We start from the raw sequence: 15,896 nt of genomic DNA, 5'->3' as shown, positions 1-15,896 counted from the left end.
TCCTCCATTGAGGTGGGGAAGATAATGTATCCAAGCGTCTCGGGAATCTATTCCCAAATTCTTCAAAAATCATCAAAGCATTGTATTCCCTTTGGCTTTTTTAATTTTTAGCCCGAGACAAATCCCGATTATGGGTTATTGTGACTTTTTTTGAAGTGTTTTCTTCACCTACTATCCTTCGCTTAGCAGGGGAAGATAACGTGTCTGAGCATCCTTAGAATGTGTGCTCAGATTTTCCAAAAACTGATATCGCACCCTATTCCCTTTGATTTTTCGATTTTCATTTTGTAATGGATCTCAATTGTGGGGAAATCGTGGATTTTTTTTCAACATTTTCTTCACCATAGATGCTTCACTTAGGTGGAGAAGATAATGCATTTGAGTGTCTTTAGAATCTGTGCCAAGATTTTCTGAAAACTGATATAGCTCTATTCCCTTTGGTTTTTTTTATTTTTGGTCCATGAGAAATCTCGATTGTGGGGAATTCGTAGACTTTTTTCTAAAGCGTTTTCTTCATCATTTATCCTACACTATGGTGGGGAAGATAACGTGTCTCAACATCTTGCGAATCTGTGCCCATATTTTCTGGAAATTGACATAGCATCCTATTCCCTCCTACATTTCTAATTTTTTGCCCATGAGAATTCTTGATTGTGGAGAAATTGAGGATTTTTTCAAAGCGTTTTCTTCACCATTTATCCACCGCTAAGGCGGGAAAGACGTGTTTGAGTGTCTCTAGAAATTGTGCCCAGATATTTCATAAACCGGCATAGCATCCTATTCTTTTTTATTTTTCTAATTCTTTATCCGTAAGAAACCTCAATTGTGGGGAAATCATGGATTTCTTTCAATGCGTTTTCTTCATCATCCATCATCTCTCGAGAATTTGTGCCTAGATTTTTCAAAAACCGACAAGACACCCTATTCCTTTCAGCATTTCGATATTTGGCCTGTAAGAAATCTCGATCATGGGGAAATCATGAAATTTTTTCAAATCGTTTTTTTTCACCATGTATCTCTGGGGTGGGGATGGTAACGTGCCTAAGCATCTCCATTGTGGGGAAATTGTGGACGTTTTTTTGAATCGTTTCTCTCACTTGTACTTTTTTTGAAGTTTTTCCTTCACTTGTACTTGTGAGTTTTCCCAAATGTGAAGGCCAATTATTATATAGGACATTTTCTCACCTTTAAGGACACCACAAATTCAAAACCCGTTTTAAACTCATAAAACATTGAAAAATAGGTAATAAAATTCTTCTTCAAGTTTCAACCACTTCTATTAATAGGAAATGTCAAACGGAATCTTCACAGAATTATTAATTAGTTTTTTCTCACTTTCACACTCAACCTATCCACTATACGAAATCATTAATTAGTTTCTTGTACTTCTTTTGTTATCTCAGGATGTAGTCAGATTATAACATGGGGGTTCAATTGAACCCCCTCAAACTTTGAAAAAATAAGAAAAGATTTTATATTTTATGGTATTTATAATTTTAACCTTATTTAAATTCATATTAAGTTCACTCAAACTTTAAAAAATATCAAAAAATGTTTTATATTTTATAGTATTTATAATTTTAACACTACTTAATTCATATTGACTCTACAACATTTTATTATAAATTTATCAACTTAAATGCTTTGAACCCACTCATTAAATTTCCTGACTATGTCCCCGCATCTGATTACACATCTTACTAATGTACAAGCTTTATATTTTTTATATTATGTTGAGTGGGTCACGTATATAATTCACAACACATCAATGAAAGATTACGATTCCCATTTTATCAAAATCCTAAGAATTAAATTTTAGTTTTTCATATATGATATAAGAGTCTCTCAAATAATTTGTCCCTTTTATAGTTAAAATATGCTTGTTTTATGCATAAAGAATTCTTTTAATAAAATATGTTAAGATCATTATTAACAAGATATGTTCTTGATAATTAAATTAATTAATTAACAATTATTCTTTAGCGTTTCTTATCCGCCTCTCTTTCTCCAAGAAATGCAGCATAAACATTTCTGTGTGTTTAACGACGGTTTTGTATTTGGACTCATCATTTTATCATCTTAGTTAACTTGTTATAGTTATAACATCCACCCTTAGCAAGCATACTAAGCAATAAAGATAAACATGTTGGTGCATTGCTTTAGCTAAACCAAATTCCTCGAGCCAAGAGGAATTTGTATGTCAACCTACGTAATAGAAAATAAAAGAGGAATCATCAATTTAAAAATCCCCCTTCTTCAATCCAACGCTTCTTCTTCTCGATCATTACATTAAATTAAAATGAATTCTAATTTAAGTTTACATAAATAATAAGAAACTTCGATTTACATGTGAGGGAGTAAGATGAGAGAAAGAATTACAATAGAATACAAAGAAATGTAAGGCACGCAAGCCTTATTTAAATTGAATTTACAAAACCCGGAAATTAACTAATACTAGGTCTAAAAGCAAATACACCAAACACTATGCAAATCGAAACACAAGGATATGCATAAATCAATCAAAAAGTAATTCTGATCATTTTGGTAAATTAAGAATTACCCCTTGAAGTTAAATCTTGTTTGTTCAAACCCAACAAGTTATAAACTTTTTAGTTTAGTCCCTTGTCGTTAGGCCCAATTGGTGTGATGTGACAAAAGCTTGAAAATACATATTTACTAAGTGGTTTATGGGGATTATTTGTGAGAAATTATGCTTAATTTGGTAAAGTTGCTTAATATTTTCATAATTGTCTTTTATGGGATCACAGGTGTGTTTGAGTGTTTTTCAGGTTATTAGTGCTAAATGCTATATTCGGATGAAGAATCATATCGGTAACGGAATGAGTGACAAGTAGAAACAAATGGATCGAGAATCGGAGTTGAATTGAAGAAGTTGTGGAGCTTTAAAGTAAAGAGGAGACTCTAAATTACGCTCTAGTTTGAACATGCCTTGGTTTTTTTGACAATATCTTGAGCTGTAGATCTCGGATTAAGATGATTCTTCAACTGTTGGAAAGCTGATTCAAATAGGTAATTTTCATATGTTTACCACTTCTCCAGATTTCATCATTATTATGCTAAAAAATCATTATCTCTGGAGTATTGGGGAATGATGCGAGATTTGAACTAAAGAAGAGGAAATTGTCACCACGCTGCAGCATTGTGCTGCAGCACACTTATTCCAGAATCAACCGCGCCACAACACAATTCCAAGGCATAGTCACGATAGTTAGAAATATTTCTTCTGTTTTTTATTAGGAAAATAAGGTTTAAGAGTTCTAGACTAAATAGAATTAAGGAAAATAAAACCCTAACCCTTGTTTGCTATAAATAGAAGTCTTTTAGAATTATTTTGGGGATTCTTCGGGGAGAATTAGAGGAGGCTAACACAAGAGAAGATCAAAGTGACAGAATTTCTGGAGCTTTTGATTTGCAATATAGAGAAGTTTTCTTATTTCTTTCTTGAAGTCATGTTTCTTATTTTAATAAAGATGATTGTTTCTTTTATGTTGTTTATGAACTAAATTTATTCTCTGCTAAGATGTAGCCCAATCTCTTGATTATGTATTGATTTTTATTAAGATTTCTTCCTAGGTTTGATTATTATGTATAATGCTTTTGATTCTTAAGGGCCCAAGAATTGAATGAACTAATGGATAAGGTTGAGATCGAGATATGATACTTAGTTGGTCTACGGTAGTAAAACCATAGGTTGAGCGAACGCTAGAGATAGGCTACCGCGACTTGTGAGGTTTTGGTAAACTCTATAGAGTATAATGTTCTCCAATTGCTTAAATCTGATTAGAGATAATTCGGGTTAGTAATTAGGGGTTAATTTGATGATTGCTCGAGAGAAAGTTATTAGAAATTTAGAGAGTTTGACCTGTAAGAAGAGCTTAATGAAATTAGCATAAGTGATCAATACATATGAATAAGAGTTTGTGTGAAATCTATGCTCTAGGTCTAGTCATCTTGCATTAAACCCAAAGTTTTATTTAGTTGTTCTCTTTTCAATTCTCTTTTAAATTCAATTGTTTACTTTAATTTAGATTTTTCTTGATAAAAATTGTTATTAATCAAATAGTAAATAGATAGTAAATTTTGGTAATTGATAATAGTAATTCCCTTGGGTTCAACATCCGTATTCTTATACTTTATTACTTGTACGATTTCGTATACTTGCAAAAATCCACAACATGTTGTCATTTATGGGATTTTCACCTTAGTTTGAGATTGAGCATGCAACTTAACCTCTAAGTATGACATTCTTCCTCAGCTTAGAGTCATCTAGCGTCTACCAGATTGATTTTGCTTTGTTTGTTTTATAGAGTCTGCGTGCTTCTTAGGGCGCTTGTGTGCCCTCTCTTTTGTATAGAGCTTGTGTTTTAGAGCACCTGTGCTCTTTCTCTCTTTTTGTATAGAGCTTGTGTGCTCCTTTTTTGAGCGATTGTGCCTATCTTTTTGTCTTGCATGTCCAAAAAGATGAGCACACCCCTTTTGGTCGGTTTTGACTTTCTCTTGGGGTATGCCTCTCGTATATTGTACATATTTTCTTTCTTTTATACATATTTACCATTTCCAAAAGGGGAAAAAAAACCTATGATTGCGTTTATTTTAATATTTATGTTTTTGTTATGAAATTTATGTTTTTGGCCACAAGCCCTTTTTAAAGATTTTAAATTATAGCAAGTACAAGGAAAGGAAAAATCCATACACCGTAACAATGCAATGTGCCAAGGCAACTCAAATTAGGGATGGGCGTTTGGCCCACCCTGGCCTGAACGGGGTAGGGAGCCGAAACAGTCGAGGGCTGAGATGGGCCCGGGCCCAATGAAATTCCCTAACATCGAGGACGAAGGTGGGCATGGCACCAGCCCACCCCGCCCTACCTAGCCCCAGCCCGCACCCATTCTCTCAATCTAAAATATATTATACTTTGAATTATAAAAGTTTTATTCAATTTAGCAGTGAATCTAAAATGTTCTAAACAATATACATGTTTTAGGAATAAAGAAGAAGTGTGTTGGATTGGTCTTTAGTTGCTCAACTAGACTCTTAAGAATATATTAATTCGATATCTTATTCATAACTTTAAATTAAAAAATTATTCTTTAGTGTTTCTGATCCGCCTGTGTTTCTCTAAGAAGGTAAAGTCTAAGATAAATATTTGTTTTGTATTTATTGGTGGCAGTTGAAGGGAGAATATATGTGCAACTCGCATTTATTTTTAACATTTCCATTTTAATTATGAAATTCATGTTTTTGGGAACAAGAGCTAGGTAGAAAATTTTCAACAAATATATATATGCATTACTAGTTCAACAAAAAGTATCCGCAGTACTATCATTTATTCATCTTCATTTCTCATGGAGCTGGTCTTCCCTTCCTTTCCAATCCTACTAAGCTTTCTTCTCTTTTTCTTCATGGTCCTGAAAGTAGGAAAAATATTCAAAACCAACCATGAAAATTCAAATCTCCCTCCAGGGGCATGGAAATTACCTCTTATTGGAAATTTGCACTAGCTCGCTTCTGCTGGGTCTCTTCCTCATCGTGCACTAAGAGACTTGGCCAAGAAATATGGCCCCTTTATGCACTTACAGCTTGGAGAAATTTCCACTGTTGTTGTTTCTTCACCAGAGTTTGCTCAACAAGTGATGAAAACTCATGGCACTATATTTGCATCAAGGCCTTCCAATGAAATAACACGTATCATGTCTTATTGTGGTGATGTGGCTTGTGTTTTTTGCCATGGTGGAGTCAATTAAAAACTAGGAGAGTCAAAGGGGTCTAGCGATGTCATTTTATGATAAGCTAAAAAGGGTTTTCTCTTCTCATTCGATCCAGCCCTCATTTCTCTTCTCTAACTGCCTTTGTTCTAGAATGTACTAATGGGAGACGAAATCTGTTACTCATCTACGGCTGGAAATTCTTAGGGTTCCAAGTGGAGGCTGATCCTTGAAGGTGACTAATGTATAAATTGATTATATTTGATATGGATTTGTAGCAAGAGGAAAAGGGAAGAAAGCTAGGGTTTCTTCGAATTGTATTCTTCTTTGCTCATTCTGTTTCTTTCTTTGTTCAATACTCTGTAAATTGTCCTCTTGACTGTGATAGTAATGACATCCTATTTGCGCCTTGAAGAGTGGATGTAGGCTACCTAGCTGAACCACTATAATTCCTTGTGTTGATCTTTATCTCTTTTGCTTGATCTGCTGTTTGTTACATGCTTGATGATTTACTGTCTTGATCTGTGATTTCTTTGGTGTTTGGGGATTGGTCATTAACCAGAGAACTGAATCTGTGTTTTTCATCTTGTTACATAGTTGATTAGTTAGCCTTAGAACTATAATCTGTGATAACACGGGACAAAATCCTGACACTTATGAATATCTGTACGGTGGAGCTTTTAAGCACGAAACAAATCCAATCTTTCCGATGTGTCAGAGAAGAAGAGATGTCCAGTCTTGAAAGTTTTCCAGAATCAAGAAACAAGAAATAGGGATTTAGACGACTCTAGAAGAAAGTCAATACTCTATTTTTGATATTTCTATCTGAACTGTTGACTAAAAACAGAAATAAGAGGCTGTTATATACTCAGCCAATCAGTAGAAAAACACAGTGTTTCATGCTGCTGTAAAACTAAAACGCAGTGTTTCAACCGTTTTTAATACAAACTAAGCCACTTTTAAAACCTTACAGGTGCATCCTTACAATTGATTTGCTTTACTCTGTTCAATATCTTCCCTTGAACTAAACCTCCTGGGCAGTCTTCCCTACCACATTCTTCCTAACATCTTCCCTTGAACTAAACCTTCTAGACAGTCTTCTCTACCACATTCTTCTTAACACCTTCCCTAGAACTAAACCTCCTTGGCAGTCTTCTCTATCACATATTAGTTCCAAAAAAACAAAACAAAAAAAAAAAAATTCCACAAAACTACAGTGTCATGACCTGTAGACTAAAACAGAATCTTCACAAACTGCAGACTAAAAATAAACAGAATCAGCTCACAAACTGTTGCAGTCTCATGACCTACAGACTAAAACAGAATCTTCACAAACTGCAGATTAAAAACAAACAGAATCAGCTCACAAATTGCATTTCTTCAAAAATTGCATTCAAACACAAATAGCTCCAAATTTTTTCACAAAACTGCAGTTTCATGAACTGCAGACTGAACCAGAATCTTCACAATCTGCAGACTAAAAACAGAATCAGCAACTTCCAAAAAAAAAAAAAATAGTCTTCACAAACTGCATTCAACCACAATAGCTCCAAAATTAATTTTTTCACAAAACTACATTCAATCAACAGCTTCACAAACTGCATTTCTGCAGACCAATCATCACAAACTGCATTCAACCACAATAGCTCCAAAATTAATTTTTCAGAAAACTACATTCAATCAACAACTTCACAAACTGCATTTCTGCAGACTAATCATCACAAACTGCAGTCTCACGAACTGCAGACTAAACAAAATCAATGTTTTCTAACTAGTCTGTATCACCTGCAACTTTTTTAACTTGAGCAGACATTGCAGGGCTATTTTCAAGAGTATTGACCTCTAGTGCTGAATCAGACCTGGATTCTACATTCAGTTTGGTTTGAAGAAGCTGAAATCTGCTTCCAGTGAGAGCCTTTGTTAGGATATTAGCAACTTGATACTTAGTGGAGATATATTGCACACACAGCTTCTTTTCAGTGGCCAACTCCTTTACATAGTGCACACTAATTTCGATGTGCTTTGTTCGGGCATGAAAAGCAGGATTAGTAGACAAAGCTCCTGCACTCATATTGTCACACCAGAGTACCGGAGTTCTATGAACTTTAATGTCAATTTCTTTAAACAGGTGTTGGATCCAAGCAAGTTCAGTGGTTCCTTGGCTGAGTGATATGTATTCTGCCTTGGTGGATGATAAAGACACCACCTTTTGTTTTCTAGAACTCCACTACACCAAATTACCTCCAAGATAGATACCATATCCACTAGTTGACTGTCTATCATTCACATCTCTAGCCCAGTCTACATCTGCATGCCCTTCTAACTGAAAAATCAATGCTGCTCTTGAATAATAACCCATGTTGGAGACTGCCTTTGATGTATCGTAGTACCCCTTTGCGGGTAGTCCAGTGAGCCACAGTTGGTGACTGAAGAAACTGACTTAATCGATTTATAGAATAAGCCAAATCTGGTATGGAGTGAGTGAGATATTGCAAGCCTCCAACTATGATTCTATATAGTGTTGGTTGATCAAAAAACTCACTATCCTCTTTCCCTAATTTCATACCCATTGCCATTGGTGTTATACATGGCTTGCAGTCATTCATTCCAACCTTGGTCAACAACTCTTGGGCATACTTTGATTGAGTGAGAAGTAAATCAGAATCAGTGTGATGTATTTCAAACCCAAGGAAATTGTTTAAGGCTCCTAAGTGTTTAAGTGCAAACTGCTGATGAAGATCTTCAATCATTTGAGAAATTAAACAAGAATCAGACCCTATAATGATTATATCATCAACATAAACTAGTAGATATATCACTTGAGCACCTTTCTTCATAAAGAACAAACTTGTATCAAAAACTGAATTGGTAAAACCCCATGAGATGAGAACACCTTTTAGCTTGTCAAACCAAGCTCTAAGAGCTTGTTTCAAACCATATAGAGCTTTATGAAGTTGACAAACATGCTTGGGATATGTAGAATCAACAAATCATTCAGGTTGCATCATGAACATAGTTTAGGTTAAGTCACCATTTAAGAAAGCATTGTTTATATCGATTTGTTGGATATCCCACTTGTAATGAATAGCAAGGGAAAGCATAATTCTGATTGTAGCAGGTTTGATAACTGGGGAAAAAGTATCAAAATAGTCAAGGCTTGGTGTTTGTTGAAATCCCTTTGCCACTAACCTTGCTTTGTATTTTTGTAAGTGCCATCAGATTTTAACTTGGTTCTAAAAACCCATTTACATCCTACCAAGTTCGTACCTGAAGTGTAAGGGACTAATTTCCAGGTATTGTTTCTTTGAAGTGCTTGAAACTCTTCCTGCATTGCTGCCTTCCATTTTGGACTATTTAAACCTTCTGTGGCAGATTTGGGTTTAGCCAAAATATAAAAAGTAGATAACAAGGCTTGCTCTGGAGGATGTACATGTAAGTGGCTTTTAGATCTAGTAACCATAGGATGATGATTGGTAGTTGGTAAGGAAGAAGGTTTAGTGATAGGGAGAATTACCTCAAGCTGAATTCCAGCAGAACTAGTACTAGCTTTGTCATGATTAGAGGTAGGGTGAGATGCATCAGTTATATTATTTAAATCAGACTACAGGATACTAAATTCTGAACAATCTACTATTGGGTGTATCTACTACTGAGGAATAGGAAGGGCAGATTCTGAGTTTCTTAAAGCAGATTCATGTACTGAAGGATGATTTGTTTCATGTGTTGAAGATGAGTGTATGTTATTTGAGGATGAGTTGATGACATTTGGAGGATGGCAGGTTATAGGCTTGGGTGCTGAAATGACTCTAGCAGATGGAATAAGATCAACAACATGAGAGAAATTCCAAGGAGTGGAACCATGAATAACATCACTCAGTTCAGCACTATCTTTGTCCTTAACCAGAGAGCATTTAAAACCATCTTTGAATGGGAATTCACCTTCATTAAACCGAGATTGTTTAACAACATAAAATTTCCCTGAAGAGGATAAACATTTATACCTCTTGTGAACTGAACTATAGCCAAGGAAAACACATCTTTCAGTGTGATAAGAGAGTTTATGCTTCTGATATGGCCTGATATAGGGGTAAAAAAAACATGCAAAGACCCTAAATTCATCATAGATAGGTTCATCTCCAAATCGTTTTTGAAAAGGTGATATTTCTTCAATAGATACAGAGGGCAACCTGTTGATAAGATAAGTTGTAGTAGTGAAGGCTTGCCACCAAAAACACAATGGCATTGAAGCATGAGCCAAAAGTGCTAACCCAAATTCTGTTATAACTTTATGTTTCCTTTCCACTCTTCCATTTTGTTGGTGGAGGTAAGGACAAGGGTGTCTAAATGCAATTCCATGTGTTTGTAGGTAATTAGAGAAAGGCCTAAACTCTCCTCCCCAATCAGTTTGTAGACATTTTAATTTTGCATTCAATTGTCTCTCAACAAAAGATTAAAAATGAGAGAAAATAGTAAAAGCTTCAGACTTCAACTTTAATGGATAAATCCAAACAAATCTACTAAAATCATCCACAAACAACATATAATATTTGTATCCTTCAGTTCAACATACTGGTGCAAGCCCCCACAAGTCTGAATAAATTATCTCAAGAGGACTTGTGGTCTCAGAACTAGACAATGGAAAAGAAGCTTGCTGCATTTTTCCAAATTGACATGCTTCACATAAGGACAGCTTATTTCCAAAATTCCCACAAATATTCATTTTATTCATTACAGATTTCAAAGTCTCCTCTTGTGGATGCCCTAATCGAGCATGCCACAACTTGGTTCTACTATTTCTAGCATCAGAATTATTATATTTAGTGCAGTTACTCTCACTACTTGTGGTTGCTGAAACAGCAGGAGCTTCAGTGACTTTATTATTTGAAATTGAAACAGCAGGATCATCAGAGTAACATTGGATGCTTGAGATAGAAAGATAGAAGCAGCTTGTTCATCATTGAAGGAGACAGTGGTTGGAAAGGATAATTGTAGTTGATACAAACCATCCTTCAAGAGTCCTTGTATAAGTACCCTTTTGGTGGCCTTATCCTTTATTACACAGTGATCAAAATAAAATTCCACAACAACATCATTATCTCTAGTTATTTGTGAGATACTCAATAGATTTTTAGCTATATGTGGCACACATAACATCTTCCTAAGATGAAGTAATTTAGGATAAAAAGTGGAAGCTAGAAAAGACTCATCTGTATGAGTAATAGGGACAATTTGGCCATTGCCTACTTGGACTTGTGATCTACCTTGATAGTTGTCTTTCACCACCAGGTTGGTTGGTTCAGCAGTCATGTGATTGGTTGCTCCAGAGTCGATATACCATGTTTGGTCAGCAAACACTTGTGGTGTGGCTATTGGTCTGTTGTTTTGAAGAACTGAAAAATTATTACTCTTGAGTATTTTTAGCAACATTGCTGTCAGGAGCTTCTAATCGAATCATAGTAGGTTGGTGAGGATGCCCAAATAACATAGACTGCTGAAGTTGTTGATAATATGCACGTGACTAAGAAAGGTTTGCTCCACCATGACCAGGATAGCCGTGACTGAAGGATCAAGGTGCACAACCTCGCACAGATTGGACAGGAAGCATTTTTGCAGCCAACAGAGCTTGGAGTGATTCATTGGACTAATTTTGAAACTGTCCTTATGATGAGCCAGAGTTAATAAAGCTTGGACTTTGATTTATAAAATTCCCTTGGTTCTGATTATTGAAACCTTGAAAGTTATGATCAAAGCGGTGGTAACACTGAATTGCGGAGTGTCCCCCTTTTCCACAAACTTGACATATAAGTCTTTGTCGAAAATGTCCCCTTCCTCTGCCTCTACTTTTCATCATGAAAGGATTGTACACAAAATTACCAAAAGAGGTCAACTGATTTACAAAGTCACCATTCTGTACAAATTGAGGTTGAAACTGAGTATTAAGAGGTTGAAACTGAGTATGAAGATCAGGCTTGAAGCTTTCTTGAGACACATTGTTGTTACTATATTGAGGATTTCCAGGGATTGAGTGAGAGATCATAGGTTGAAAAGCTGGAGATATACCAGCTAGATTTTGACCATTAAAAGGGGCGACTGATGGGGTGACTGACTTGTTTTGGTTTAAAACAGGGGAGTCAGTGGGGCTTTGTTTAGCTACTAATAATGCAGAGGCAAGCTGATCATGTAGATTTGTAAAAGAATTGCTCTGTCTCTCCAACCTAATCTCATGTTTATGAAGCAAGAATTGTGCTTCTTGGAGAGTTGTCTGACTACTGGTTGCAACTAAATTTGCTACTACGGCATCATATTCGGGTCCTAACTCATCCAATATGTAGAGTAACAGCTCTTCATCACTTAGGTTTAAACCACTAGCTATCAATTCATCCCCTAACTCTTTCATTTTTAAGACATAATCACTAACACTTAGGGCATCCTTTTTGGTGTTTTGCAACATGTTTCTCTAAGTGATGGGTTCTAGCTTTAGATACACCTTGAAAATGTAGTTCTAGTAAATTCTATATCTCATACGAAGTGCTACATTTTGTGACATGCCGAAACATAGACTCAGAAATGGTGGATAGAAGCCAACTTACCAGAAATTGGTCGCCTTTCTTCCAGTTGAAATAGCCTGGATTTGGTTTCTTGACTGTTGTTTCTAAGCTCTCATCTTTCTCAAATTTGAACATTGGAGGACAAGCCTTCTCTCCAGTGATAAATCCTTCCAGTCCATGAGAAATTAAAGCTGGTAGGACTTGTGAATGCCATAACGTATAGTTTTTCTCCAGTAATTTGATAGAAATGGATGGTAATGTGGGTGGAATGTTGGAGTTTGTGAGGAATAAGAAATCAGCATCCATATCGTTTGATTTAGAATCTAATTTAGCTTAGGTATTATCAACAATCACCATTGACACTGGTCTAATGACTCTGATACCATGAAAGTTTTCCAGAATCAAGAAACAAGAAAGAGGGATTTAGACGACTCTAGAAGAAAGTCAATACTCTGTTTCTGATATTTCTATTTGAACTGTTGACTAAAAACAGAAATAAGAGGCTGTTAGATACTCAGCCAATCAGTAGAAAAATGCAGCGTTTCATGCTGCTGTAAAACTAAAACGCAGTGTTTCAATCGTTTTTAATACAAACTAAGCTACTTTTAAAATACATCCTTACAATTGATTTGCTTTACTCTGTTCAATAAGTCTCATCAATTGGGTTGCTTCAAAAGAAGGATCAATGATTAACCTCATCGAGAAATTTTTGTCAACGTCCTATGCTATCACTTCAAAGACAGCTCTTGGCGGAAAAAGCAAAGATCCTGATTTATTCATATCTGTTATTGATAGTGTTTGTGTGCTGGAGATAACTAAGAAAAGAAAGAGAGCAAAAAACGATTGAAGAAAAGTGCCTATTTTTTCTTAAGTTCAAAAGAGTTTACACTTCAACTAATAAAGCAGATTTTTTACACTATTACACCAAACATGCAGACATATAAAAACTTAATTTAATCTGAAGCTACTGACTTAATACCAACTAAACAACAACTCTGTAACACATCCCACATAATCTGGGATACATATCAAGCATTACAAAAAAAGTAAAACTTTGCAGTATTACAAATGGAACCCTGGCAGATTGCCTTTCAGTTTTACCGCCAAAAACATGTTTGAACATCAGTTGAACTGCTGCATTTCCAGCCAAGTATCAACCTTCAACAGTTATCAAGGAAACTTTGAAGTTGATGGCAGGCTTTTATATCTCAGATCTGTTTCCTTCAATCAAATTGCTCTAATCGATCAGTGGAATCAAGTAAAAAATGGAGGTGCTGCACCAAGAATCTGACAGAATACTTGAAAACGTTATCAATGAACATAAGATGTCTGACAAGAGTGAAATAAATAAAGATCTGGTTGATGTTCTCTTAGGATTTCAAGGGTGTGATGACCTTCAATTTTCCTTAACAACCGAGAACATCAAAGCAGTTATTTTTGTAAGTATTTTCACTAGTACAATGTTTTAGTGTATATTAAAAAAGTTGGCATCACGTCAATATTTGTAGAAAGGATCAAGATCAACTATAGGGTTCATGAAACAATTAATATATCATATATAATTTATATTAAAAGATACCTTTTATAATTCACTTTATAAGGTTTCAATTTTTGTACTATATAGTGCTAAAACTATTTATATGCTCTCCTGAGGATGTATCTCAAATGGATAATCATGCACATAATCATGTTTTTTCACCTTAAAGTTTTATGGTGTTCATATAATACTTGAGCTGTCCTAATTTATGCAATAGTGTTTGGAGTCAGCATACACTTTTCCTTATATAAGGTGGAGTGATATTGTTAAGTCCCCTCCATATATTATGCATGGTTTAACTTCCTTTTTAGGATGTTTTTGTTGGTGGCAGTGACACAGTTGCAACAACAATCGATTGGGCTATGTCTGAGATGTTAAAAAATCAAAGATTAATGAAAAAGGCGCAAGATGAGGTGAGAGAAGTCTTTAATAGAAAAGGAAAGATTGATGAAACAAGTATTAATGAAATGAAATTCTTGAAGCTTGTAATAAAAGAGACTCTGAGATTACATCCTCTCGTTCCTTTGTTAGCTCCAAGAGAATGTGGAGAGAGATGTGAAATTAATGGATTTAACATACCTGCTGATACAATAATTGTGATGGAACTATGGGAGTTTGGACTGAACAAAGATATGGAACAGCAAGATAATAATAATATTTGATACTCCACTTAAGGTAGGAACCACCGTTACACGCAATGTGTTAATCAAAATACTCAATAATCCTTTCTAACTCAAAGACTCTCTTTCGATAGGCTTACCTCTCCAACCTGGTATCATTCCTAAAATTCAGATACGATAAAGCTAACATGCAAATAATGATAAGGATAAACAACTCTTCCTACTATCCCTTATTCTTATCCTACCAATAGAACTATTCTTGATATTTAGGATTGGGAGTCCTAATCCTACTACTCTTCCGAATAGAATCCCCATTAACATGCAAATAATGATAAGAATAAACAACTCTTCCTACTATCCCTTATTCTTATCCTACCAATAGAACTATTCCTAATATTTAGGATTAGGAGTCCTAATCCTACCACTCTTCCGAATAGAATCCCCATCACTTGCCAGCCATGCCCATGCGCCCCCGCGCGCCGCCCCCACCCCCCCCCCCCCCCCCCCCCCCCCCCCCCCCCCACCCCAAAAAGAACACGATCCTTGTCCCCAAGGTCGAAGTGAGGAAATTGTTATGAAAGACATGTCACTTCTTCCCACATGGCATCTTCAGGAGGCATATTCTTCCATTGGACAAGAGTTTCTGTGACATACTGAGCTCCCCGTTTCACCCACCAGAAATCTCGAACGTGTTGCGGTTGGAGCAATGGTATGTTGGTTTCAGAAAAGGGCGACAAGTCTGAGGTGATACGAGACACATCACCCACCTTTTTCTTGAGCAAGGAAACATGAAAAACTGGGTGTATCCTTGCGTGTTAGGAAGAGCCAATCTGTAAGCGACCAGTGCAATCCGCTCCACAATCTGATAAGGCCCGAAAAAATGACTAGCTAACTTCTGATGGGCTCATCGGAAAACACTGCACTGCCGTTAAGGCTGTAGCCATAAGAAAACCCAGTCACCAACCTCGAACACACAGTCACGTCGCTTTTGATTCGCAAGTTGCTTCATCCGATTACTTGCTTTTTCCAAGTGACCCTTCAACTGATGCAGTAGCTCATCCCTCTCATGAATGCCCTTATCAACTTCATCTACCATAGAAGTGCCGTCTAAATAATTTGCAATTGTCGGTAGTGGTCGTCCATACAATGCTTGAAAGGGAGTAGTACCCAACGATTGGTGAAATGTGGTGTTATACCAGTATTCTGCCCATGGTAAGTATTGACACCATTTTTTTGGGTGTTGGCTGCAGAGACAGCAAAGATATTGTTCCAGACATTGATTGACCACCTCCATCTGGCCGTCCGATTAAGGATGATACGCTGAACTCATCTTTAATTGGGTGCCTTGCAGTTTAAAAAGTTCCTTCCAAAATGCGTCAACAAACACGCAATCCCGATCACTCACCATTGATTTAGGAATACCATGGAGGCGCACAATCTGAGCAACAAAAAGTGCAGCAACCAT

At 36.1% G+C, this 15,896-nt stretch overlaps 1 protein-coding gene across 1 annotated transcript; it reads left to right on the top strand.

Annotated features, from left to right (window-relative positions):
• Positions 1 to 13,539: 13,539 nt before the first annotated feature.
• On the top strand, positions 13,540 to 14,473 carry LOC116140801 (tabersonine 16-hydroxylase 2-like). Its single transcript, XM_031426378.1, has 2 exons — positions 13,540 to 13,713; positions 14,123 to 14,473. The coding sequence occupies exons 1-2, from the start codon at positions 13,540 to 13,542 to the stop codon at positions 14,471 to 14,473; spliced, it is 525 nt and encodes a 174-aa protein (XP_031282238.1).
• Positions 14,474 to 15,896: the final 1,423 nt, after the last annotated feature.

The sequence above is a fragment of the Pistacia vera genome, unplaced genomic scaffold, assembly GCF_008641045.1.
Source record: "Pistacia vera cultivar Batoury unplaced genomic scaffold, PisVer_v2 Contig38, whole genome shotgun sequence".
Classification (NCBI taxonomy): domain Eukaryota; kingdom Viridiplantae; phylum Streptophyta; class Magnoliopsida; order Sapindales; family Anacardiaceae; genus Pistacia; species Pistacia vera.
This window is presented reverse-complemented; position numbering and strand designations above follow the sequence as displayed.